This window comes from Spermophilus citellus (assembly GCF_964194105.1).
Source record: "Spermophilus citellus genome assembly, chromosome: 2".
Lineage (NCBI taxonomy): Eukaryota > Metazoa > Chordata > Mammalia > Rodentia > Sciuridae > Spermophilus > Spermophilus citellus.
This window is the reverse complement of record NC_138183.1, coordinates 20,319,081-20,346,088: the sequence shown is the minus strand read 5'-3', so window position 1 is coordinate 20,346,088 and position 27,008 is coordinate 20,319,081. Positions and strand designations below refer to the sequence as shown.

At 54.4% G+C, this 27,008-nt stretch overlaps 2 protein-coding genes across 16 annotated transcripts in view; one reads left to right on the top strand and one right to left on the bottom strand.

The window, feature by feature from the left end:
- ZNF618 (zinc finger protein 618) overlaps positions 1 to 6,520 on the top strand; it is a 155,428-nt gene extending 148,908 nt beyond the window's left edge. For 14 of the 15 annotated variants that reach the window (XM_081279063.1, XM_081279062.1, XM_081279055.1 and 11 more), the window contains one exon: positions 512 to 6,520. In XM_081279063.1, coding sequence (XP_081135189.1) covers positions 512 to 2,028 — 1,517 coding nt within the window. In that variant the 3' untranslated portion in view covers positions 2,029 to 6,520. The remainder of the gene's footprint in view (positions 1 to 511) is intronic. The other variant, XR_014020395.1, reaches the window with a different exon arrangement.
- A 4,710-nt stretch (positions 6,521 to 11,230) lies between these two features.
- Positions 11,231 to 23,769, bottom strand: AMBP (alpha-1-microglobulin/bikunin precursor; the record flags this gene model as incomplete). The annotated part of the gene is made up of 10 exons (XM_081281211.1): positions 11,231 to 11,262; positions 11,886 to 12,059; positions 12,353 to 12,520; positions 13,518 to 13,599; positions 19,282 to 19,328; positions 20,000 to 20,101; positions 20,461 to 20,577; positions 21,330 to 21,406; positions 22,745 to 22,887; positions 23,662 to 23,769. The coding sequence occupies 10 exons, from the start codon at positions 23,767 to 23,769 to the stop codon at positions 11,231 to 11,233; spliced, it is 1,050 nt and encodes a 349-aa protein (XP_081137337.1).
- Positions 23,770 to 27,008: the final 3,239 nt, after the last annotated feature.

Below are 27,008 nucleotides of genomic sequence, written 5' to 3'. Positions count from 1 at the left end.
TGCAGGAGGAGGCCTGAGGCTTCCAGAACACACTTGCACCTCATGCTAGGAATCCTTAATTCAGGACAGGAGGCCCTGGGAGAGGAGGTGATTGTGTTGTGGTCAGAGAGCACCAGCTAGTGCGAGAATTAGGAGCCACCACCTGCCATTTCTGTTGGCTATTCCTTCCTGCCACTGGCTCCGTCTGTTTCATTCACTAAAGGTCCCTGGTTTGCATTGATTCCTACATTGAGGGTGAGGTTAGTTGTCTTCAACGGTCTGGTTGAATGACACACAAGGCAAGTATGTTGCACATATACCACTATTTCCACGCCCATGGCAGACATTACCAATCAATTGTGGAACTTTATTCCTGTGAGACCATCACGTTAGAAGTAGCCTGTGCCCCCAGTGTCCATGCGAGATGAACTCTATTTGTCATCCTGTCCTAGATGTTTAGAGAATTATGCTGCTGCCAGGACAAGTACCTTGATGCAGAATTAATCACAGCTCTTTTTGTGTCCCTTGCCAGCCACAACCAGTGGGTTAACCTCCAACAGCATGATCCCAGAGAAGGAGCGGCAGAATATCGCTGAGCGGCTGCTGCGAGTCATGTGCGCCGACCTGGGTGCACTGAGTGTGGTCAGCGGGAAGGAGTTCCTCAAGCTGGCCCAGACCTTGGTGGACAGCGGCGCCCGCTACGGGGCCTTCTCGGTCACCGAGATTCTGGGCAACTTCAACACGCTGGCCCTCAAGCACCTGCCTCGTATGTACAACCAGGTGAAGGTCAAGGTGACATGCGCCTTGGGCAGCAATGCCTGCCTGGGCATCGGTGTCACCTGCCACTCTCAGAGCGTGGGCCCCGACTCCTGCTACATCCTCACAGCCTACCAGGCCGAGGGCAACCACATCAAGAGCTACGTGCTGGGCGTGAAGGGTGCAGACATTCGTGACAGCGGTGACCTGGTGCACCACTGGGTACAGAACGTGCTCTCGGAGTTCGTGATGTCGGAGATCAGGACAGTGTACGTGACGGATTGCCGGGTGAGCGCGTCCGCCTTCTCCAAGGCTGGCATGTGCCTCCGCTGCTCAGCCTGTGCCTTGAACTCGGTGGTGCAGAGCGTGCTGAGCAAGCGGACGCTGCAGGCCCGCAGCATGCACGAGGTCATCGAGCTGCTCAACGTGTGCGAGGACCTGGCGGGCTCTACGGGCCTCGCCAAGGAGACCTTCGGGTCGCTGGAGGAGACTTCGCCACCGCCCTGCTGGAACTCCGTGACGGACTCGCTGCTTCTGGTGCACGAGCGCTACGAGCAGATCTGCGAGTTCTACAGCCGGGCCAAGAAGATGAACCTCATCCAGAGCCTCAACAAGCACCTGCTCAGCAACCTGGCCGCCATCCTGACGCCCGTGAAGCAGGCAGTGATCGAGCTGAGCAACGAGAGCCAGCCCACCCTGCAGCTGGTGCTGCCCACCTACGTCAGGCTGGAGAAGCTGTTCACGGCCAAGGCCAACGACGCGGGCACCGTCAGCAAGCTGTGCCACCTCTTCCTGGAGGCGCTCAAGGAGAACTTCAAAGTGCACCCCGCCCACAAGGTGGCCATGATCCTGGACCCGCAGCAGAAGCTGCGGCCCGTGCCGCCCTACCAGCACGAGGAGATCATCGGCAAGGTCTGCGAGCTCATCAACGAGGTGAAGGAGTCCTGGGCCGAGGAGGCCGACTTCGAGCCCGCTGCCAAGAAGCCCCGCTCCGCAGCTGGCGAGCACCCCACGGCTCAGGAGGATGACCGGCTGGGGAAGAGCGAGGTGTACGACTACCTGCAGGAGCCCCTCTTCCAGGCCACCCCTGACCTCTTCCAGTACTGGTCTTGCGTGACCCAAAAGCACACAAAACTCGCCAAGCTTGCCTTCTGGCTCCTGGCGGTCCCAGCCGTGGGGGCCAGAAGTGGGTGTGTAAATATGTGTGAGCAGGCCCTCCTGATCAAAAGGAGGCGGCTGCTCAGCCCGGAAGACATGAACAAACTCATGTTTCTGAAATCCAACATGCTTTAAGACTCTGGAACAAAGAAAAAGAGAAGAAAACAGAGAAACGAACGTTAGAAAAAACACACAACACTGTCACAAAGAAAAAGAATTTAAGTTCTAAACACTGTGGACCTCATTATAAATGCCCCCTAGAAACTTAAGTGCTTTTTTCCAGTGTGTGTGTGTGCATGTGTGTCCACATCCACACTTGTGTGCGTGTGTCCAAACACATGCGCCCAGGGTGTGGGGGGCCTTGTGCTCATCTGCACATCCAGAGAAGCTTTGCACACGCGTGCACACACATACAATCCTGGTGCGTGTGCATGCACCTGCCCGCGGGTGTGTGTGCATTGACTGGGTGTGTCAGGAAAGCCGAGTGACTGGGAAAGAGGGAGAAGTTTCACCTTTTCTCGGGAAGGGGCTCTAAAGACTCCATTTTCAGGTGTGCAGATCAGGAGAAGCTGACGTTGTGAAATGTTCAGGCAGCTGAGATCTGAATGACTTGATGCTCCCTGTCCTCGCCCTCCCCCCGCCCCCAGCCCTCCAGCCCCACCCGCCCCCACCCCACCCCACCCAGCTGCTCTGCCACGATTCTCCAAACTGCATCAGATGGACAGTTTCTGCACTGGACTTTGTTTCTCGTTCACCTTCAGGGCATTGAGCTGCTGCCTGGGGAGCCCCCTGGGGTGTCTCCAGGCAGCCGCCTTAGAAACACACCTATCTATCTCCCTAAATCAGGAAAAGGAGACTTTAAGAATATAAAGCTGACGTTTTGCTTTTTAATATGAGAGAGGGAAAAAAAGACATTTTTCAGAGAAGTATAGCTAACTGTCTCCACTCAACGTCGGTTTTTTTGTTAACATTTTAGTAGTTTTCTCCTCTTTGGGGGGTTCGTTTTGTTTCTTTCGATTTGATTTAGACTCTGCTAGGAGGCACTGAATGTCTAACTTATGTTTCCGAGTTTCGCCCTTTTCGTTCCAGTCACACTGTAAACTAGCTCATCTCAGAGGTACATTCAGTACCCTAAGGTTTTTTCCTGCCTTCCCCCTGCAACCAGTTTTCACCTGTTGGCAGCAAGGTCAAGAGCAAGGTCTTGGCTGAGCTGTCTGCAGACCAGGGGTGGGGGCGGGGTTGTGGGAACCTCAGGCACGGGGTCTGGTGGAAGCCATAGGGGGCAGCACCTGGCTTAGGGGTTCTGAACATAAGCGGAAGAGCCGCCCCCCTGCTTCCCTGCGCCTGGTACCGCGAGTTCTGACTTCCGTACCCAGAGTACTCTGCGCTCCCCACCAGGGCCTGACCCTTCCAGCTCAACAGGGACTTCTGCCTTGATCCATGTTCACGTCCACCACACCCCAGACCCACAGCCTCTCCTACTATTTCGGGGTTCTAGGGGGTCCACAGCCCTCCTGGGACCCCAAAGGCACTTCAGCCCTCTACCCAGGACAGTAGTTGAGCGTGGTGCCTTGTGGGTGGATGCACTGGACTTGATGCTGCGAAAGGGTCTTTAGGCCTCTCTGCCAGCCCTCAGCCATGAGCAGTTGTGTTCTCTGCAGTCCAGATGCTGAGAGTGACACAGAGGAAGATCAGCTCTCAACCCCCACCCGCCCCACCTCAGTAGAGCTGATGGTCCCACGTCCCTTCGGTGATCATGGCTGTGGCGCAGCGATGGTCACCCTTAAGGCAGAGAATGACCACCTTTGTGGGGGCTACTGGCAAAGGAACCATCTCCCTTCCTGGGGGTGGCTGCGTGACTCCCCCTCCCAGTAATGAAGCATTACTCAACTGCGAGATACCTCGACTACAAAAGCACTGTACGACAGCCCTGTCCCCGGTCCCCGGCAGGAAGGGAGTCAAGTTGGTCATGACTGAGGGCCCAGATCACCGTCTTTGGGGGCCGAGCCTGTGCACTTTGCCTCATGAGAACTGGCGCAGCCCTCCCTGCGGCGTCTGGGACGTTCTGGAATGGATACAAGCGGGCCATTTCCACATTCGCTCCAGCGAGCCCCGGTCTCAGGAGCCACTCTGCCATCTCTCCTCCTGGGGAAGTTCTCAGATTTCCTCCACATCTGCAGCTCAGATCCTGTCATCAGGAAAGCCTCGGTGGAAAAGAACAGGGAGGCCCAGACAGGAGCTAAGGTCACTTCCTGGAGTGGAAACAGCAGCAGGCTCTTGACCTTCTGGGCTTTCCAGAAGGGGAGCTCTCGGCTGCTACTGATAGACAGGCGTCTACAGCTGTGCTTGACAGATGTGGCTGGGGCCACAACCTGGCACTCCTCACCACACCCAAGCTGCCTGCTTTGTGTGGTCAGTGAGAGCAGCCTTGGAGCAGAACTGTGCTGGTGGCCCTGTTTGGGGGCCACTGAATTTGAAAGTAAGCATTTCGCTCTCTTCGAAAGCTTCTAGCAAGCCCAAGTGTGCAATTAGAACACTCCGCGTTCTCTTTTCTTTCCTCTGGAAAGAAAAGTAGAGAAAGTCTAAACTCAAGGTATCTGGCCACAGGCTGTCACCTGTCACCTTCTCTCTGGTTCTTTTGCGCCTCATTTCAGTGCTTGGGGCTTAGCTGGCCTCTGCAGGTCTGACGTGAAAGCCACTGTGTCCGCACCAAGCTGTCTCCTGCGGCTGCCTCATCCACATGGATAGCAAAGTGGTAGGTGGTCGTTTCTCTCTTGCCAGCTCTGGTTCCCCAGTGACTCCTGTCCCCAGTCCTGCTGCAGCAGACAGCTTAACAAAACCCAAAGATCTCACAGGCTCAACCGCTGGCCCCATGTCTCCAGCAATATCCACCTTACCAAATTCTAGCTCAGCCAAAGGATCCGGTCAGGCGCTCCCAGTTCATCTCGTGGTGCCTGGCCTGGCCCTGACTGTCAGAGTGTCATCTGCCTCCTGATTCTGTGACCACTGCAGGTCTTTCCACCACAGGCCTTTGAGGGCTGGGGAACCGGGAAGTTGGGCCTTTTCTGTCAAGATGGTGGCCTGCTGGCTTGGATCCACCTTGCCACGAGCCATGTGATTCCCAGGACAGAAATGGCCTTTGTTTGGACATCCATGGCCCCAAGAGGGGAGGTGGAGAGAATACACCTCCACTTAGCAGGGTTTTCCCCCTCATCTGAAGTCACATTGTCACCAACACAGCCCAAGTGAAGGACCGAGCATTGTGGTCTCAGATTGGAGTAGACCGGGGGGGGGGGGGGGGGGTGTCTCAGGCCCACCAGGAGCTGTGCTGCCATCCCTCCCGGTCATGGGTGGATGCACCCGTCCCAGCCTGGTCCTCCTGTGGCTGGTGCCAAGGTTGAACTGCCAGGCCACCCTCCAGAGCCACGCAGAAGCTAGGAAACAACAGTGCCACCATCCTATCTGCCGCGTACCTTCACACTGGGCTGGGGAAAGGACATCGAGGATTCCTGGCAAGAAGGGTGGTCCAGTGGCCCAGATGAGAAGTCGCAGGTCTCCGGGAGCCTAGGAAGGAGTTGGACACCAGCTGCGTGGGCTGGTCCAGCGTCCCCTCTTTGAGTTCGACCCTTTATCTCTTGCACTTTGACGAAACACCAGGGAAGAATTCTGCAAGTCGTTTTCCACTGTGAAGCTGAGCCTCTGCCTTTAGGAGTCCCCTGTTGGTGAGTGAAGCCACCTGTCGCTGGACTTGGGGTGGGCTCCTGGCAGGGTGGGCACCTGGAGAGACGTCAGGGATGCAACACATGCTCTCTGGGGCCACGGGGCCACCAGGAAGGCTCGCAGAGAAGCCTGTACGTGGATGGAGAAGTGAGGCCCAGCAGGGAACACCCCCTGCCCTTGTCATACCCGTGCTGTTCTCCAAGGGCACGGCTGGCAGCCTGCTGGCCTCCTAGGCTGCACCGAGCTCGGGCTTTTCCCAGGCCTGGGGAGCTTGACAGCTTCTTGTCTGGATGTGTCTGAAGGAGGGCCCCTGGGAAGGCTGCTGGTTTCGATGGGACGGAGAGACGAAGGCTCGTTCTGTGCCCTGGAGATAGTAGACGGGGGCTCCTGTCCCGACCCTGCCAGCCCCAGCCCAGAGCCCGTCCCCAGCTGGGCAGTGGGAGAGCTGGGAAGGACCCCCACTCACTGTGGCTCATGTTTGCTAGGCCAGTTTTGGTGAACCAATGATACAGTGTTTCCCTCTTATGTTCCCCCCAGGGCCCTCCAGGGCTTCCTGGGGATTTTGTTGTTGTCGTCGTTTTTCTTCCTCTCATTTGGGTCTGGCTTTCACCCGCCGAGGCCTGTGGTTTCTGTGCCAGACACACCTGCTCCTGCTGGGATAGGGGGCAGCTGTGAGGCCGCGGTCTGACTTACCCATGCCTCTCCACCACCTCAGGCGTCCTTTAAGGACTGATCCTGTGCAGAAGAGTCGCCAGGTCTGTAGCTGGGCAGTGGCATCACGACCCACAGGGTCCCACCCTCCCAAGCGTCCCACTGGGCATCTTGACTCATCGAACCAAAGTTCCTTAAAGGGGCACAGCCCAGCCTTGTCCACAACCTCAGGGGCCTGGGATTCCCGTGGCGCACCCTGAAATCCCAGTCGGCACAGACTGGGGTCTGAGGCCAGCCGCAGGGAGGGGCTCCTTCCAAACCCGGGCGCTGGCCGCTCTCCACCTGGCCTGGCCGAGGCGGTGGCTTCCCCGTGGTGAGCCAGCTCCTGAACTGCCGTGGGCTGGGACTTGCCAGCCGGAGAGATCAGGAGCCACGCGTCCTGGCCACGCAGATCCCGATCATCAGGAAACCATTTTGTACAACCACCCGAAGCAGAGATATTTTGTAAGAAGCGTAAATTATTTCCAGTTGTTTTCTGATCCTACCTTTTTCTTTACCCCACACTCCACGTTGGCGATTCGCTCACATCAGGTAAATCTTGAGAAAGCCTTGGTGCCCCCCTGCCCCCACTCAGTAACCACGTGCGTGCGCCCTCGTCCCTTCTCAGTAGTGACAGCGTTCTAGGCAATACCATAGACACATCTGACTGTGTCTGTCTCTCCGAGTGCAAGAAACTCAAATCATCTTAAAAAAAAAAAAAGAAAAAAAAGGAAAAAAAAACACAAAAAAAATTTACAAAAAAACAAAAAAAAATATCTTTTTTAGGCCAGAGTTTTCTACAGGTATTAATGAATATTTTTCTTAATCCTTATAAGTTTTATGTGTTTAATATTTCTTAATACCGGTAGCATTAATTTATACTTTTGTAGCAACACAATATTTTTATAAACAGCCAGTGCTTGGCTCAAGTCTTCACGGGGGTTTATGCAGGGCCATCTTGGGGACCCTGTGTACCATGTACTGTATTTAAAAAAAAAATACCTAGTGTCACACTTGCTGTGTTGATTAACAAAAGGCATTGTTGGCGGTCTCCTGTGTCGTTGATGTACATTCGGCGCTTCTCCGAGGAGTCATTGCATGGGGGTTGAGTTGAGGTTCTTGTGATATGTGAACCCCCGAGGCCAATCTTGAGGGTTTATTTAGGGTTTTCTGTGTGTCCTTTGGGTTTTTCTTTTCACTTTGTTTTGGTACCGTTTCTCCATTTACAGCCCAAATCAGTTTTCATGATGTTTAAAACTTTTACTGATTGTCAAATGGAGGAAAGGAACAGGAAAAAAAAAAAAAAGAAAGAAAAGATTTTTACTAAGGAATAAAATTTAAAACTGAGCTGTTTAAATGTTGGTGTTTTTACCTGTCTGTTCTCGTCTGAAAGTGGAACATTCCCAGGGAGAAGAGGAAGGTTCCATCGGGTTCCTTAAGTCACCAAAAGCCCCAGCCCAGGATTCAGTTCCTCCCCCGCCCCTGAATTCTCGCCACGCTCTTCCCCGGTGGTTGATACCAAGGCAAAACATCCTTTTCATGGTTAGAGAGGATCAGTTGCTTAAACGAATTCATGTTGGTTGTATTTATGGTTTTACAATAAAACGACCTTTAGGAAGATGCGCTGTGTGATGTTTTCTCTTGGGTTGGGGGTCGGGCCGTGCCATCCAGCAGGACTGCTCTGCTCACCTTTTTTGCTGCTGTGACTTAAAGACCCAACCAGCACAACTGTAGAGGAGGAGAAGTTTACCTGGGAGCTCACGGTTTCCAAGGTCAGTTTCAGAGGTCAACCGCAGGCTCCATTCCTCTGGGCTGGAGGTGAGGCAGAACATCATGGCAGCAGAGTGTGGCGGAGGGAAGCAGCTCAGGTGGTGGTGATCAGAAGGCAGAGACTGCACTGGCCACATACATATACATACCCCAAGCCCCGCCCTAATCCCCACCCCTCCAGCCACACCAGCCACTCCAGGGATCCCAGCAGGGATTGATCCGCTGTAACCCAGTCATTCCTCCTCCAAACCTTCTTGCATGGTCTCACACGTCTAAACCATAACAAGGACTGAGTGAAGAGGTGGGCCATGGGTAGGTGACCCAGGTGGCAACTTGAAGCATGCCAGGGATGCCACTGAGGCTGGGCATGCCAGCTGTCAATCAGTGAGTCATCGGTGAGCTTCACTGGACCAGCTCTGCTAGTGTCTGATGAATGAGTGGGGGTCATGGCCGAGAAGAGGTGGCCCCTTGCGTGCTTGCTGTGGGCCCTTGCGCCACAGAGGAAGGGTTGGCTTTGTGTGCTATAGGCCCCATGCCCCAGGCACACACCCGAGTGTGCCAGACCTATGGGCATTCATGTGGCTCTTGTGCCCCTTTTACCAGTGTCTTAGGCCTCATGGTGCATGTGACGTTGAAACTGTTGTGTCATGGTCTGTTTCCTGGAGAAGAGTGTCTGTGGTTTTTGTCCAGTTCCTCATGGCACCTGGGCACTTCTCAGCACCCTCACTGTGAGCTTGGGGACCCGCCTGGGGGCACCTGTCCAGGCCCCACGTCAGTCGTGCTTTTCTTTAGTAACTCAGACCCAAGGCAAGTCGAGAGGGAGAGGGAGAGAGAGAGAGAGAGAGAGAGAGAGAGAGAGACGCTTCTGGAAAACCAGCTGTGGCCCGTGCAGGGCCTGCTGCTGGGTAAAGCTGCCGCCTGATTCTCCAGGTAAGTGAATCACAGGACCCTGCCTGCCCTTGCTTCCTGTCTCCAGGAATGGTCACTGACTGGACTTTAAGAGGATGTGTTACTTGGGTCTCTGAAAAAAATCCCATCAAATCCCTTGTGACAGCTGAGAGGCTGCGGAAGCTGGACCAACCTCCTAAAGAACAGCAGCCCTGCTCTCCGCTGTCCTCCTTGGGGGACAGATGTCCTCCTGCCAGGTGACCTGGACATGCCTGAGCCGTGCAGTGGAAGTTGGAAGCAGGAGCTTCTCTGCATCTCAAATAAGAAGTCTAGAGGCCTGCAGAGGAGCCTCTTGAAGGTCATGGTCAAATAGGACCAGGGTGTGGCCCAGGAGCTCCCAGCCCTTGCAGCCAACGGGCCAGCCTCTGGGTTTTACAGGAGTGTCTTTTAAAAGGCAAAAGAAAGTCGTGTTACTTTACTGAGCAGCCACGTCTATTTTGTAACGAATGTAAGCAGCACCATTAAAAGAAAAGTTGGAGGTGAAACTATTGAAGAATCAAGTGCATCTTCAGGGAAGGGGCAGCCACTTGCCTGGGAACGATCCCTGGTACCTTCTGAGATGAGCCTGCTGAGCTCTGTGACAGGGTCACACTGCGCCCCCACCCCACCCTGGAGGGAGTTTATTTAGTTTATTTCATTTGGGTGAAAATAGGTAGCAAGTGACACAGAAAGAAATGGCTCAGGGAGCAGGCAGGTCAGGGATAGGGCTGGTGAACGCCAAGGTGAGGGCCCTCCAAGGGGCATCTTGTCGCCCCCTTGGCTTAAGGATGCAGCCCAGGGTGGCCAGGACCTGCTTTTCATGAGAATTGAGAAGGCTGGGTTCCATACAGTGGTTTCAGAAGTGCACAGAAGTATCTTGTGAGCCCAGTGTCCCTCCCACCAGCAGAAGGCAGCTTACAACAGTGACGGCCACCCTCTGGTTAAGCATTTGTCCTTCAGGTCACTTCAAAATCCCCCTCTTCAGAGAGGCAACTTCAGAGTCCCATCAGCAGCTGATCCGGTGTGTGAGGCACGTGGGGACAGGATGGACCTGACACGTTTGTCAGCGTCAGGCTGAGGAGCCCCCGGTCATTCCTCTTGGAACAGCTGACTCCCCTTGTTCCTGACCCACCCACTTCTGCCCAGGGAGTCCTGGTCATGAACAAAAACACTGTCCTCAGGACAGTTCTGTCAGAACCTGGAAGCCACAGCCCTGGAATTGGGAGGAGGGTCTTTGACTGAGGGGGCTGCAGAGCTTCTGCACCCACCTCTGGCCCCTGGGTCACCCCCTCAGCAAGAGACGTAGAACTCCCTCCCTCCTTCCTGATCTCTCCAGAATGTGGGCTGAGTCAGCATGAGAGGCAAGCCCTTGACAGAACTGGCCTCTGGCCCTCAGGTCCCTCCCCAGAGAAGAGGGGCCCAGCCCTGCCGGCTGTCCCCAGGGTGCCACTAGCAGGAGACAGTCATGAGTCCCATGTTTATAAATCTAGTGTGTAAGTGGAGAGTCCTGAAGGTGTATCTTCTGGCCAGTTGGTCCTGGAGCGGCCCTGGACTGCCCACCTACACCTTCCCAAGCATGCGAGAAGGCAGCCTGCCCAAGGGCTTCCTTAGGAAGCAAGGAATAGTCTCCTTCCAAGGCCAGGGCCAGGGTGAGGATTCCAGGGGACAGGTGCTCAGAATGAGGTGGGGACCAGCCCCAGCATCCAGCTTGGGGCAGCTGGGGGTGGGGACGGGGCAATGGCTGAGGGAAAGTGCCAGAGAGGAGTCGGGTCAGTCAGGGACCAGGAGTGGTTCAGGCACTTGCTGTTCTGCCTAGCTCCCTGGGCACACTAGGGCACCAGTATTTCCTCTGACCCTGGGTCACTCATGACCTCCATCCAACGTCTCCCAGAAACAACTGCCCAGAGTTTCATGAAAGCAAAACAAAACAATCCCCTTCTGCACTATGGTGGAGCAGGGGGCCGCGGCTGCATACTTTGCACAGACTGAAGGGGGTTCCGATCCACTTCCAACCCACGCACTTTGGACTTCCTGGACGCTAGGTGGGCCACGCCCCACCCGGCTTCTTCCCCTCCCCACCCTCCTCCACCTTGTTCCATTTATGGTGGCAGTGCAGTCAGGACAGGGAATTGCAGCAAGATACCATTTGGATTTATTTGGATCTGGGTCATCTGCCCCGGCCTGCCCTGGGAGGGACGCCGACCACCCTCGTTTGCAGACTGGCCAGCCATCAGTTGGAGTAGCGCAGTAGCTCCTCATCCCCTGTGGACACAGAAAGGCTCAGGAAGGGGCTCCAGGGTGGGGACCTCCAGGGGATGGGGGAGGGAAAGCCACCTGAATGTGGGAGCAAAAAGTGTCCACTTGCCGAGTGACAGCCCGGGGCATGCCACAGGATGATGTGAAATTTTTTTGTTGATTTGCCTTAGGTACCATTTTGCAATGGGAAAATCAAGGCACAGAAATCTCATGTGGCTCCTGTCCCCAAATAGTCATTATCAGCAGAAACTGCCATTAGCTGAGCACTAATTCTGCCAGGTACTGTGAAGTCTGGGAGGTGGGTATTTTGTCCCATTTTACAAGAGAAAATGGAAGCTCAAATTGCCCTTGGCACACGCACCCCCGCCCTGCGGCCAGCCTGAACGTAGCAGCATGCGAACGGGAACCCAGCTCTCCAGCTCCTCTGGCTGCAGGCTCTGAGCATGCCCGAACCTGGCACGGGTAGCACCCTGGGTATGGCTCATTTTCCATTTGGGAAGCTGAGGCCTCAAAAGTGGTGGCCTGCTCACCAGGAATTCAGCTCTTCGGGACCCACCCCTTATCAGGATTCTCCCCCCTGGACCCTGGCAGCCTGGTGGTCCAGCCCGGCACCCCCCAGGACCTCCTACCTTCGCCAGGGACGCCGCAGTACTCCTTGCACTCCTTCTCTGAGTAGAACTTGTTGCCGTTGCCTTGGCAACCCCCATAGTTGAAAAGGACGCACTTCCCCTGGACGGCATCAAATGCCCAGAGCTCTATGAACGCTCTGCAGGGACCAGAGACTATGGGGAGGCTGCAGGCCGCTGTGCGGTAGAGAGAGGCATAGTGCTTCAGTGAGACTTGGGACATACTAGGGCTCCGGAGCCAGGGCCCTGCTCAGCTAGAACCCGCGGTCCCTCTTTTACAGATGAGGAAATAGATCCACCTTGGCCAAGGGACATCTCCACCCAAATCTGTATCCTATGGCTTCAGGAGGCTTGCCCTGAAATTCCACCATTGGACACCCTCCCCTGGCTCCCTGCTCGTTGGCAAGGGGTCTTCTGGGAGAATGGATGGTGTGGGGGAATGGAGGCGCAGAGCAGGGGGCCACACTCACCCACGGTGCGACACGTCTGCAGACACTCCTTCTCAGAGATGAAGTTGTTGTCGTTGCCCAAGCAGCCGCCATATTGGAAGGTCTCACAGACCATGGACGATCCATTGTAGAAATACCTCGGGAACAGGCCCATGCAGGGACCTGGTGAGGGGGCCAGCTGACAGGAGTCTGGGAAGGGGCCAAAGAGCAGCACTTACTGAGTGCTTACCGGATACCTGTCACCAAGCAGGGCACTTAGTCGGCATCATCTCCTGTAATTTTCCCCTCATGGATAAAGGAAAGATCCTCGGCGCATTGTATAGATGAAGCAACTGACTCTCAAGAAAGGCGAAGTGACTCACCCAGGGTTACACAGAACTAAGGTCCCAAGCCAGGTCTGTTGGACTCCAAAACCAGTGCTCATTGACTCCATCCCATGGGAGTTGACCCCCAGTGACCCCCTGTGTGGTCTTATCTGCCCAGAGAGTCTGTGATGGCAGGAGTGTGATACATTTCCCACCCCACACTGGCCAGTCTGATCCCTTCACTGCGGTGCCACCCCATGCCTTTGCTCTCATTGTCCCTGACTCCGGGGTGTCTTCCACAGGACCAGATGCCTCCACACAACATGAATTTCCCTGGGTCTAGGAAGTCTCCCTGACCTCCGCACCGGTATCCTCTGAGCTTCCTCAGCCCTCTCTTTGGGATCCATCACTTTCTCCCTTGGATGCCCCCCCCACTAAAGCAGAACATTCAAGAAGACAAGAGTGGTTTGTCTCTGAGACCCCAGAGCCCAGCACAGGGCCTGACATCTGCCGAGTGAATTGAAGACGGAGTCAATTGTGAGCACTGTCAAGTTCACCAGGCATCCTCAAGCTCTTCTCCTGACTTCTACGGAAGCCCTGATGGTCACCCCACTGGCTACTATCCCATCACAGAGGCCCACTAGCTACTATCCCACCCAGAGGCCACCCTGTGACACAGGCAGAACAAGAGCTCCCTTCACACCATGGAGCTGAGGACCAACCTTGTGTTCCTCCCGTCTGCTACAACCCTACAATCACACAGAGAACTCCCTCTGCCTTTCCTCAGGCCAGTCTGACTCTGCAGCAGGAAGAGAGGGACTTCACAGAGATAAAGCAGCCCGGGTGAGCCAGCCGTGGGTGAAGAGGCAGGTGCTCCTTACCTTCCTTCCTGTTGAAACCTGGTACTGGCTGCTCAGCCCCTGATCCTTCCTCCTCTTGGGGCAGCACAGCCCGCCGGGCTCTCTGTGGGGCAGAAAAGAAGCTGTTGAGAGACCCTACCCCTGTGGCTCCCCTGTGCCCCTGGAATACATGAACAATTGTTTGCTTGGGGAATTGGGGTACGGGTAGAAGCAGAGCTACTAGACTGGCTAATGAATTCTTTTCCCAAGAGCATCCACCTGAATTCCATCATGGGCATCGCAGGGTAGATTTCTAGTCAGAAATGAAAATCAGAACCACAAGGCCCAGTGACTCCATATCCAACTTCTAGTGAAATGCCTAAAGGAATTGAGCAATGGGAAAGTCTCTCCCAGAGCTGGAAACCCAGGAGGGGCACTGTTCCCATGCTTGAAATGTGAAGGCATTCTGTCCACCCTGGAGTGTGGGTGCTGCTGATTTGCAGGAGGTGCTGACCAGGCCATCATTAGCTGCTTGCAAAGGAAAACTTCATCTCAAGAGTAAGAAGGAGCCCCAGGAGTGACCCAAACACCCCCGCTGCAGTAGTGGGGCCTGCAGGGAAGAGCGGGCTGCCAAAGCTGTCAAGATATCCCCGAGTCTAGGGTCTCCTGAGGATGGGTCCCAGGGCAATCAAACATAGAATGAGCAGGGAAACTGCCTGCCACCAGGCAGCCTTTCTGCCACAATGAGACCTGGAACTTAAAGAGCAGAATTATAGAAACTTCAATGTTCTCTGCTCCTTTCAAAGTACAAATGAAAACTGTCGGGGCTCCCAATCTCTCCCAGACTCATCTCAACCTGGTGGCTTGTGCACCTTCCTTGATGAACACAGAAGAATGAAGGAAAATCATGGGGTAAGTCAAATAACACAACTGCTCAGAAGAACTGTATTGAGTTAAAGAAATGGTCCCACTAATGCAGGATGATACTAAGAAAGAATAAACAGAAGCCATCAATGAAATTCAAAATGATCTGCATCAATATAACAGGAGGCAACAGTGATGGCAGTGAATGTATAAAGGCAGAAAATTATTGGGGCTGGAAAAGGTGTTGAATTTAACCACATAGTAGGGTGCAGTTTAGACACTATGGCAAATAAATCCACACAATAGGAATTCCACCTAGAAAGACATGCAATAGAGAAATACTAGAAGAAAACATTTATGAGTTGAAGAAATACTTGAGTTGCCCAATTATAAGGGAAAAGGAAATGAGACAAAAATTAATGAAGAGTTTTCTTAGATATTCAAGGAATGAAGGACAAAGAGCCTGGTGGCCCTTAGAGTAAATGACAGAAGCTCAGAAACAATATCTGAGCATTGGAAGAAGGCAAAGGTTGTCCTTCACTCATTTGAGCTGTTGACCACATGATATAACCACAGAAAGACATTCTTGGCTCGGCTAGGACCGAGAAGTTTGCCACCCACATGTCATTCTTGAAAAAATTACTAATAGAAATATTCCCACCCATTGAATGGAATCTGACTGTCAGAAATACCAGATATGATAACGAAGAAATATGGAAAGCTATAAAGCCAATAAAATGTAGAGTTGAAATAAATAATTGCTACACTGATTATGGAATTTAATGTAAATTTTTCAAACAATTTTTTTAAAGATGAAAAATGACAACATCAATCTCAGAGCAGATCCATAAAAAAAAAAAAAAAACAGGACCATGGAAAACCCGAAAGGATACAAATAGAAAGTAAGAAACAGGAGGAAAAGAAATGTGGAGTATTTCTGTCTTTGGTAAGGACAGTCATTGCTTACTATTTCATTCTTGACACTGATAAAGAAATAAAGATCCATTGGCATCTGGATTCACAGGTTTCTTCCAAGTGCCTAACACTTGGGAAAAAATAATTTAAAAAAATAGTCCCAAAATTTCCATCAATGTCACTCAAATAAGGGAAGGGGGCGTGATTTAAAGTCAGAAACGTTAACATTGGCAATCAAGGAAGGAAACAAATCGTGCTGGAACTGAACTTAATGGATCTTGCAGATCTGAACGGTGCCCTCTGACCTCCAGGGTTGGTATGTCATAAATTTGTAATTCTCCCTAATTCTTCCAAATCCAGAGAGAAAAACATTGAGGGGTACCCAGTCGTTTTTCTTTTCTGACAGAGGAGCCATGAAAATAGGCTCAGAGAATAAACAAGTAAACATGGAAAATACAGCTCCATTCTAAGAGAAGGAAAGGTTCTGAAGCGACACAGTCCAGGGCTCTAGGATGAGTTGTCGTGAGACAGATGCACATGACACCAGCCCAACCAGGTGCAATGAGCCCTACCGAGAATATTTTGCAGTCCTTCAAAATATAAGCAGAGGAAGAATGTTATGGAATGAATTGTGTCCCTTCTAAAAATCACCCATTGGAGTCAACCCCTAGGACCTCAGAATGTGACCTTATTTGGAAATAGGGTTGTACAAATGTAATTAATTAAGATGAGATCATTAGGGTGGGCACTAGCCCAATATGAATAGTGTAGTTATAAAAGGGAAAAATTTTGACACCAAGACATGCACACAGGAGAAACTGATGTGAAGACAAAGGCAGGGAGTCGGTGAGGCACCTACCAGCCAAGGAGGAGCACCAGAATGCCAGAAACCCACCAGGAGGTAGACGAGGTCCTCCCTGGCAGCCCTCAGAAGGAACCAGCCCTGCTGACACCTTGACCTTGGATTTCCAGCCTCCAGAAATGGAATCCAATAAATTTCTAAGTCTCCAGGGTGCTGTACCTCATTGCAGCCCTAGGAAACTATCAGAGCTGGTACCTGGACCAAGATGGCGCACCTCAAGGAAGGCTTCTCCCCTCCCCTACGCCATTTTCCAGGACTTCAGAAACCTGGACGAACACAAGATACCTAGGGCTTACACTAAAGTAGGCTCAGGCTCAAGTTCAGTGGGAAGAGGACCAAGAGGTTAAAGGACACCCCACCCCACCTGATCAGAAACAAAACCAGAAAGCCCAGATAGAGCAACAGCAAGATAAAGCAAGATACAACGGAAACTACCCAAATCCACCTCGGAAATGGATGAGTAAGAGAAAGAGCGCAGCCTAAGTAAGTTGAGAACGAAAACTCCATGAATTTGGAGCTGCCAAATAAATTGTGAACTGAAAAGACAGCATTGAAACAATCAGGAGAAACTAGCTGACATGGAAGACAGAGGTGCTCCAGGTGAGAGAAGGGGTGCTCCTGAACAAGGGCCCAGAAGAGGGGTTCCACGACATTGTGCAGGAGACTTCCCTGAAACACGGAGCACACGTCACCTGCATATGGAGAGAACACGCTGCGAGCCAGGAAGTGATTGTATAGAATTTTTGACACCGAGGTGTGTCCCTGTTGACTTTGACAATAGAGAAAAGCTTCCCAGGCACCAGGGCAGAAGAAAACAAGTCCCCTAGAAGGAGAGAAAGTATGACCCTGGCCTTGGGTTTTCTACCACAGTCATCAGGGGGAGAGAATAAGGGAGCCACGTACACACAGTTCTGAGGGACAGCCAGGGTGCTGTATCCCAGCAACGTGGCCTCCGCATCCTCCAGAATGGGGCGGTCATTCTCAAACATGCAAGATTCACAGGTTCAAACCCCCAATAACCACCTCAAGAAAGCCACTCCACAAAGAAATGGCCCCAATTAAGAGACCACTGGAAATGAGTGACTCAGGAGCCCAGGTGACTGTGGCTTCATTCACTAAAGGTGACACATGGAATCCACTGCCCACAGAGCTGGGAGAGCCAAGTCTGCTGTCTAGCCATCCCGCCCTGGGATCACCATGGGGGGTGACAGTGACAATCTGGAGATGGCTGGTGTCAACCTGAACAATGCAAAAGGAAGAGGAGGAGGACATGGGACCAATGTGGAGCGGGGACGTCTAGCTAATCAGAGAAGCGGCTCTTGTGTAAAGTTGTGGACGGCGGCACTGGCCCCGCTGATCTTTTCGTGACTTTGCCTTTCCTTAGGATGCGCATCTCTCATGGTGAAGAGATGTTTACTTGAAGTTCAAGAAATCCACTTCAACTCCTTTGTTTTTAAATCCAAGTAAAACTATGATTAATGTTCTTAACAACTAAAGATGACATCTGCAGCATAATCCCATTTAATAACAGTCTATCCCTACGTCCATCTGTCCTTCCTTCTGTCACGATTTGATTCCTTTAATGATGGGAATGCTGCTATTTTGGGGGTGGTGGGATTTAAAATACAAACTAATCTATCTTGATATTTTTCTGTATGGATTTCTTCATAATGAGCATATGTGACTCTTATAAGATCAATGGTAATTTTTCTTAAAAACATAGGAGCAAATATGTACTATGTTAATAGGGTTAACTTTACATAGGAATAGGAATCTTTTTTTTTTTTTTTTTTGTACTGGGCATTGAACCCGGGGACTCTTAACCACTGAGTTCTTTTAATTTTTTATTTTGAGACCAGGTCTCACTAATTTGCTTAGGGCCTCGCTAAATTGCTGAGGCTGGCCTTGAGCTTGAGATCCTCCTGTCTCGGCTCCCAGGTGTGCACCACCGTCCCCAGTGGGATAAGGACATTCTTATCTCATTTTTTTTTTCAATTTTCAAGAGTATGTTTCTATCTTTATATTATTTATTTATTTTTATGTGGTGCTGAGGATCAAACCCAGTCCTCACTCATGCCAGGCAATCACTGTACCACTGAGCCACAGCCCCGTCCCTTTTTATTTTTTATTTTGAGACAGAGCCTCATTAAGTTGCTTAAGGCCTTGCTAAATTACGAAGGCTGGCTTTGAACTTGTGATCCTCCTGCCTCAGCCTCCCAAGCCACTGGGATTACAGGTGTGCATGCACCACCATACTCAGCTAAATCATACTTTTAATATTTATCCTAGAGACTATAGCATGCATCTGACTTGTAAAAATCCAATATTAGTGTTTCCTTTTCAAGAGTATGTTTCTAAATCAATCTCTCTCTCTCTCTCTCTCTCTCTCTCTCTCTCTCTCACACACACACACACACACACACACACACATCTGTATGATGAATGTAACTCCCAAACAGAGAACATGAAGAATGAAGAAAGTGTAATAAATATGGCAATAGGAGGGAAATAAAAGGGAGGCCCAGATTCAGAAGGAGCTGAGGAGGGGGCTGCCTGTTCTAATTGGCTTTTCAGGGACACCAACCGCCTTTATTTCCGTGCACTGAAACCATCATCCTCATTGGAGACTGTTCCTTTCTTGATGAGTGTCTCCCTTCTTTTTTTTTTTTTTTTTTTTTTTGGTACCAGGGATTGTACTCAGGGGCACTGGACCACTGAGCCACATCCCCGCCCTATTTTGTATTTTGTTAGAGACAGGGTCGCACTGAGTTGCTTAGCGCCTCGCCATTGTTGGGGCTGGCTTTGAACTCACAATCCTCCTGTCTCAGCCTCGAGAGCTGCTGGATTGACAGGCGTGCATCACCATGCCCGGCTGAGCGTCTCCCCTCTTTGAGACCCTGCTCAGAGCTTTTTTTTTGAGTTGCAGCACAGCCCTGGAAGGTGAGCATAATGACCCCATTTCCCAGGTGGGACAGTGAGATCCAATGGGGCAGCAACGAGCTCAAGTGGCAGAACCAAGGTGGAGCCCAGGTGGGTCTGACCTCAAAACCCAGGCCCAGGGCAGGCTCCTCCACCTCCTCAGTGACCCCTGCACCATGGCAGGGCCTGAGCCAGGTCAGCAGCAGCCCAATGAGGAGCCTGAAGGGGGCGGGGAGTAGCACTTACCGAGAGTGGGGTGGGCTCTGGCTCCTGCTCCCCAGGGACACATTCCCCTAGGTCAGGAGACAGGAGAAAGGAGTAAAGAGGAGGACCAGGCTGGGGGGAGTCCTAGACCCGATTTCCTTCATGGTGCCAATGGCATCCCGCTAGAACCGTCCTGTGCGGTAACCCACCTCGTGACCCCCCCCACCACCACTGTGCTTGCTCAAGGTCATTCACTGAAGAACAGCCTGTTGGCTGCACCAGCACCGCCATCTGTCCACCCGGCCAGCGCCATCACGGGAACAGTGAGAGCACCTGGGGGGGCCCCATGCTGTGGTCCTTAATGGCTTGACCTCACTGACCCCTCACCGGCCTTCCCTTAGAGGAAGGCATTATTATCCCCATTTGACAGATGGGGACATGAGGCTCTGAGAGGTGGACCAGCCAGAAGCCACCCACCCAACTAAACTTGAACACAGATGCTCAGTTCCCACGCTGCACCCCAACCCCAGCTCCGTGTCGCCCCCTAGAGGATTGTTGGATTTCTGTCCATCCTGCTGAGAACATGGAGTTGAGTCCAGCCCCAGCTCTACCACCCCGTAGTCACAAGACATGAACAATCCAGCAGCTCTCTGCTTGTAAAGGAGGGAGGGGACTATTGTCCCTGTTTGTCTCAGAGGGTGATAGAAAAGATCCATGGTTTGGGGACAGGAACTCGAGGTGGGGTACGGGGGCCATTCACCTCTGTCGGCCATTGTGAAGATGGAGTCCTCAGGGATGCCCACGCCCAGGGCCATCTCCCTGAACGCCTGCAGGAGGCTGTCCCTCAGCTGTGGCTTCCGCCCTGCAGGTGGGAAGCAGAGGAGCCACCAGGCCCGATGGTTCTCACTTAGGGAAGTTCTAGAACTCTTGACCTGTTCAAACTCCGAGACACACTTAGGGGAAGGAAGGTTCTCCAAGAGGAAGAGGGGCCCCTGCAGGCTCCCACACGGGGCTCCCGAGTCCCCACCCCAGGCTCTTCCCACCGGCTCTTTTGGGGGCCTGGAGGCTCCAGATTGACTTTGGAGGTCAACTGAAGGGGTCCCGAGGCTTTCCCCCACCTGGAGTCTTGTCAAAAGGAAAAGCAAAGCCTCTGACTCCTCCCACTCCACTGTCCAGAAGCCCACCCAGCTCCAAGGGGCTCCTCTTGTCACTGGTCATTACCGTAGAGCTTGGCGGTAATGGTGGGTCCATGGTGGCGGCTCATTTTTTTGGTCAGAAAAATGGCGTACTCGTCATAGTTGGTGTGCACCACGTAGGACTCCATGGTCATGTTCCATTCTGCACAGGACAGGCAGCCAGGCCACAGGCACCGGTGGTCAGAGCCTTGTATACCTCCAGACCTGCTGCCCGTTCGCTGTCACCTCGTGCCTTCCCCGTCCACCTGGCCGCCCAGCCCTCCTGGGTGTTCATTACCAATCCCCATCTTCAGTCCCTCTCTCCAGTCACTGGGCCATCTCCTCCACACCTGCCCTGACTGCCCGTGACTCCATCCAGCACTCCTCCCTAAACCTCCCTCCCTCCTCCTCCTCCTTCCTCCTCCTCCTCCTTTCCTCCTCCTCCTCCATCCCCCCTCCTCCTTCCCTTTCTTTCTCCTTCCTCCTGTATTCCTTCATCAATTTATCCATGGACTCATTGATCTGGCGTCCATACCGATCACTCATCCATGGACTCATTTATTTATCTATCCCTCCCTCCATGCCTCCTTCCATCTGTGCAAAAATTCGTAAATTCCTGATTTCTTGGCACATGGAGCATATTTGCTGAGTTGACAAATGCACTCATGCCCAGGGCCCTCTATCAGTGAGCACCAGGCTCAGCAAGACCTGGGGGCTGGTGGCATCTTGAGGTCACCCTCCACACTCAGCGCCACTGCCCTCCTCTGCACACGTGCCCATGGGGGACGAGGCAGGCAGAAGAAGAGGGGGAGGGATGGAGGGGCGCCTGGGGGAGCTGGGCGACACCTCAGGTAGGTGGGAGGGGCGGTTGCGGGGTGGGGAAGGGGAGCCAAGGACAGGAAGGTGGCCACGTACTGGGCTTGTGGTGGAGGAACTTGCCCGCCGTGCTGGTCTTCTCATAGGCCGCGGACATCTCCTCGCAGACGCCCCTCCTGGAATGAACCCGGGAGAGGAAGTTGGCACCACCCGGCCCTCCCGCAGGCTCTTTCCAAACATCATGTTTCTCTTGTATCATTTAATTTCAAATTAACATTTCCAAGCATCTTGTCTAATACTCAGGCCAGCCCTCATTTTACGTATGAGGGAACAAAGGGACCAGTCGATGCCATTCGCTTGGCAAAGCCAACACCAACATCACTGACCCTAACCAAACCCCGAGGCATGCCAATGCCCTGGGCGTGGGCTAGTGCATGTGTTTGTGGGTTCCTTCATGATCCCGAGGGCCTCCTGCCTCCCCAGTTCCCCTCTGTGCAGTGGGACGACGTAGCTCTACCCCACACGCTCAGTCTACCGCCGGGAGCCGAGGTGAGCGCTGCGTGCGGGTGGCTGTCACTGTTGCAGTGATTCTTAGCCACCCAGGGAACATTTACCAGGGAGTGCACTCGCACCAAGCACCATGCTCTGTGCAGACGCAGCAAGAATACAGACGCAGCAAGACGGCCTGAGCCTCTCCTGCAGCGGACCTCCCTGAGGACCAAGGAGGCTGGCCAGAGGCAGACACAACCAGAGTGACCATGCCAGGTTGGGGAAGCCTGGTGCTCCAGTAGCTCAAAGGAAGGCCTGTGGCCTGCACCTGGGGTCCAGGGAGGCCCTCCTGGAGGAAGTGTCATGGAACCAGAGCCCTGGGGATGCATAGGAATTAACCCAGGGGGCGGGGAGAGGGGCTTCCAGAAGAAGCATCATGTGCAAAGGCAGGGGTGGGGGGTGCAAGTGGGTGAAGGTTTTCAGGAACTGCAGGTCCACCAGGCAGGTCACAGTGCATGGGAAAGCGTGGGACGGCGACTAACAGGTGGCATGGGAGGCCCGGAAAGGCCTCTGCACCCAAGGTCTCAGTCTAATTCCCAAGGGCAGCCTGGAGCATGGAGTAGGCCAAGGAGCCCAGCACCCTGAGCAGATGTGGGTTTGGGGAGGTCTTTCTGATTTCTGGGTGAAGGGTGGACTGGATGGGGGATGGAGGTAGACGGGGGACAAGAGTCCACAGGTTGCTACAGACAACCAGAGAGAGCCAGCTTGGCCCAGGGTTGGGGGGTGGGGAGGGAGAAGAGAGGCTGGCCCCTGGGGGTGGCAGGGACCTTCCTGAGCCAAGGAAGAGCCGAGGAGGAGGAGGAGGAGGAGGAAGAGGAGGAGGAGGCTGAGGTCCAGAGGGGACAGCCTGGGAGGCCCTCCTGCAGGAGCTAGAGAGGGACCTGGGGCTGGGGGCCAGAACGTGGCTGGGCAGAGGCCTGCAGGCTTCAGAGACAAGGTGGGTGTCCCCTCCGCTCCCTGCTCACCGCCAGTGGGTGTGGATGACGCTGATCTCCGACGCCGTGGCCCCCTCTCCCAGCACCAGCGTGCTCACGCTCATCTTGTCCTTGATCCTCTTCAGCCAAGGACAGGTGGAGCCAACGGCCAGGTTGAACCACTTCCCGTAGATCTAGGAGGCAGGCACAGGGTCTGGTCCCCTCCGGCCCCAGACTCTGCCTGCTCCCCTCCCGCCTCCCGTCTCACGACACTGTGGAGTCACAGGCCCCAGTGGCTCAGGAAGGAGGGGTGCACCCGACCCCACCTACCACTCAGAAGGTTCCCTGAGCAGAGTGTGTTGCTCCTGGGGACGGGGCTGACCTCTATGTCCCCAGGTCACCAGCCACTGCTCCTCAAGAGACAGTCCTGTCTTTACTCCTCCAGGGATGGGAGCACGGGACCTGGCCCTGACCAAGCTCCGTCCTGCTTCCCCGCTCCCCATAATCTCCCACCCTGGCCCTCAGGCTCATGGGCACACGCCTGCCCTGTGCCATCCCAGGTTCTGTCCCCGCCATGAGTGTGGGTGAGGCCCTGGGACAGGCCAGCAGAAGGACATGTAGGGAAGGTGAGTCACTGAGGACCAAGGTGGGGACAGGGCAAGCCCCGAGGTCCACGCCACGTGGGCGGCTGAGGGGCTGCAGCGTGGCCGTCCCAGATGAAGCCTGCCCTGGGGCAGCTGCTCGAGGGGCCCAGAGTCTCCTTGGAGCCTGCGGGGACAGGATGCTTGACTCGTGGGATCTGAGGTGAGAGGTCCCACGGAATGAAGGACAGACGGGTCGAGCTGCAGCTCCGAAGAATCCCAGAGCCCAAATGGCATGACAGGAGGGACTGAGCACTGGAGCTCCAGGGGGAGACCGAGAGCCCTCGAGGCGCCCACAGCCACCTCCCCCAGAGAGGACAGCCTTACCCGGGTGACGTCGAAGTTCTCCTGCACTTGGATGTCATCTGGCACAGGGTCAGCGCTCGCCGCCACGCAGGTGGCCAACAGCAGAAGCGAGGCGTGGAGACCCCACATGGCTCTGCTCTCTGTCCTCAGGCGGTGCACAGCCTGCTCTGGGGACAGAGGGGTTGCAAACTTCCTGCGGGGGCAGCTGGGAACTGGGGCTAAGGAAGGGGCCCGAGGCTGGTAGGTGACCGGGTGTTTGCTCTGCTTGACAGGGACCAATCAGGGCCCAAGGCCAGCTGGGATCGATCACTGAGGTTGATTCCCGTAGACAAGGGGCCGGTGGCCTTTGGGAAGAGACCCAGCATTGTGGTGAGACTGAAGGTGTTCACGCCCGGGAGGCACTACCACCACCCCTGCCACGTGGGGACAGCTGAAGCTGTTTGTGGGGCTTAAATAGTGTTCCCTCTGAAATTCCTGTCCACCCAGAATTGCAGGACGTGGCCCTTACTTGCAGATGCAATTAGTTGGGATAAGGGTGACCTGGGTGACAGTGCCTTCTGAATCCAATGTCCAGTGTCTTTATAAGAAAACACAGAGAGAGACTCAGAGTCAGAGACAACTCAAGTCAGAGAAGAGGGCTACGGGGACACGAGGCAGAGGCTGGAGGGGCAGCCACAGGCCGACCGACCAAGACTGGCAAGAGGCCAGGCAGTGTCCACCCCGGAGTCCCCAGAGGGAGCCAGTCTCTGCTGACCACTTGCTCTGGGACGCCCGGAGTCCAGTCCTGGGGGAGAGAGCTCACTTCTGTTCTCAGCCACCTGGATGTGGTCCTTTGTCCCCAGGAAGTGAGGACAGTGGTCCTTCGACTGATGATGGTGGCTGGGAAGTTTCAGAAAACCGGACCCGTGAGTCTCCAGAGCTCAGTCTGTTAGCCCGCAACACCGTGGCCTCTCCCAGAAGTTCTCTTCTCCAGGGGTCAAGCCCTGCCCTCCATCTCCCCTGCTCCTGGAGGGGCCTGTCACCCAGGCAGCAGCCTCCCGGCTAGAGCTGGGGGTGACCCTCTCAGAAAGACAGTTCCAAGTACAAGACCCCTGCGGTATGAGAATTTGGGGGGGTTCCCTACATTGTCAGTGCATGAACAAATGGTGTATCGTAAGATCTAGTTCCACCCCTCTTTTCCTGTTATCCGGAGCATGTCTCTGTTTTTCAAGTTTCCTCTGCTCCGTAACAGACAGCCTGGCCACTGACTGCATTTCCTTTTTCCTTTGGCTGCCAGGAAGCTCAAAGCCATGACCAATGTTTAAGCCAGCAAATGCCTTGGCTTAGCTTTCTGGAATAGTTCTCTTCCCTTGTGCTCCCGTAGTTAGTTTCTCAGTCTTCTGTGGTTTGGCTAACGGCAGCAGTGGGGACAGCATGGACTAAGAGGGCGTGCACAGGACCGGAAGCCAGACATTCTGACTTCTCATTCTGGGTGAACTTGGCAGCTTTCTCTCTCTGAAGGCCTCTTTCCCATTCAGTAAGCTGAAGACAACAGTCCCTGCTCCGCCTGCCAAGAGGTCAACAGAGACACTGTTTGTGAAAGCGCCCTGTGACCTGTCCACTGACCTCAGGGCATCTGTCACCCTACTTGGGCTGTTACAGGGTACCAAGATGGCACCTGACCTTCGCAGCAGGGGGGCAGGACCCAGGTTATCAACCCCATTGTCCAAACCAGAAGCGGAGGCCCTCAGGGTGCACAAGCTCTGGTCCCGGCCTCCTGGACAGGGCCTCGCTCAGTGCTCAGCCTGCCCGAGGCTGGGAGAGGCCCCAGGACGGTGTTGACCTCCTGCCCCTGGGGTGTTTGTGGTCCTGAGATTATTAACCAGAGCAGAGAGGCCACCTGGACTTTGAGCTGCTGTTTAAACATTAAGCCCAGGACGCAGAGAGGCCAGGCAGAGGGAGGGGGCCTCCCGCACTCAGGGCTTTCCCCAGGTGGGAGGTGGAAGCTCCCACCCCTGCCCTCCCGGGGGGGCCAAGGGTGCAGAGTCCACAGGGATCGTCCAGCTTCCAGAACCCTTGTAAGGGCACAGGGACCCCGGGGTGCCCGGGGCAGGAGGGAGGGAAGGGGCTTGTTCAAAGTCACCCAGCTCCAGCCGAGCTGGGGACTGGGCGGGCCTGACTCCGACACCCGGGGGTCTCCACACTCCAGGCTGCTGCCGGGGAAGGATGGGGAGTGTGGCAGCCTCTGGTGCTCCCGAGACGGAGACGTGATGGGGAGCGGAGGCCGAGGGGACAGTGATCCCCGAGGGCAGAAGCCTTCCTGACAGAGAGCAGGGGCAGGTGGGTGGGGCGGGTGCTCCCGGCTCAGGGGACAGCGAGTGCACAGAGGAGGAGAGGAGGCAGAGTCGCCTTTGGAATGAAAAAATAAAACGGAAGGAAAAAAGCCCAGTCAGGAGCTTGGTGGCAGAGGGGAGTGGCGCGGTACAGGGAGGCAGGGCCACCAGGCCCAGCGGCTGGTCCTCATCCCGGGCATCCATGGGTGATCAGGAGAGACCACTCTGGAACCAGGGAAGGAGCCCCGAGAAGCCATTCCCCAGGAGGGCTTCCAAGAAGGGCCTTCGAGGACATGGGTCAGGCTCTGGCCAGAGGGGGCCATCAGAGTTCAGGTCTCCCCTGCTGATGGGGAGGACACCGCGGGCAGGGTGGGTGGCCTTCCTCAGACACTGGCCCTCCTCAGTCCCTTGCCCCAGCCTGTCCCCTCAGGGTCACCAAGGCAGAGCTGGAGGCGGGCAGGCCCCAGGACCCAGTGACCAGCGCTGTGGGAGGAGCATTCTCCCTGCCCGGTCATCTCCAGACTCTCTTGCCCATTCCCCTCCCTCCTGTCCCCAAGAGCAAGGCCACCCAGGCCTGGGACTGACTGGGGCAGTCGTTCCAGTTCTTTATCTGGCTGAAATCAGGACTGAGTGACGGACCCTTGTGAAAACGCTCCCTAAGGGTGCACCTTGAGGGACCTGCGTTGTCACAGCCACTTGGAGCTGAGGGCTCTGTATTGGCTGGAATTGCACTGAGGAGCATACCCCATAGGTCCACGAGGGGGCAGCAGAGAGCTACCAGGAAGACCCTGAGGCTTTAAGCTCAGATTGTTCTCTACAGTCAAGGGGCAGCAGCCCTGGAGCCAAGGCCCACAGAAAAACCTAGCTCCAGCCGGGCCTTCCTTGCTCCCTGGTGAGTGTCAGATGTTCAGCCTTTACCTTTAGCTTGAGACTGAGTAGGTCCCTTTAAAATAAATACATAAATGTCCTTGGGGAACTCTGCAGGGCTATAGGGATTGGGTACAGGTGCTGCCGATCTGAATGATGAACTTAGTAAGTTCTCACCATCTGCCACGT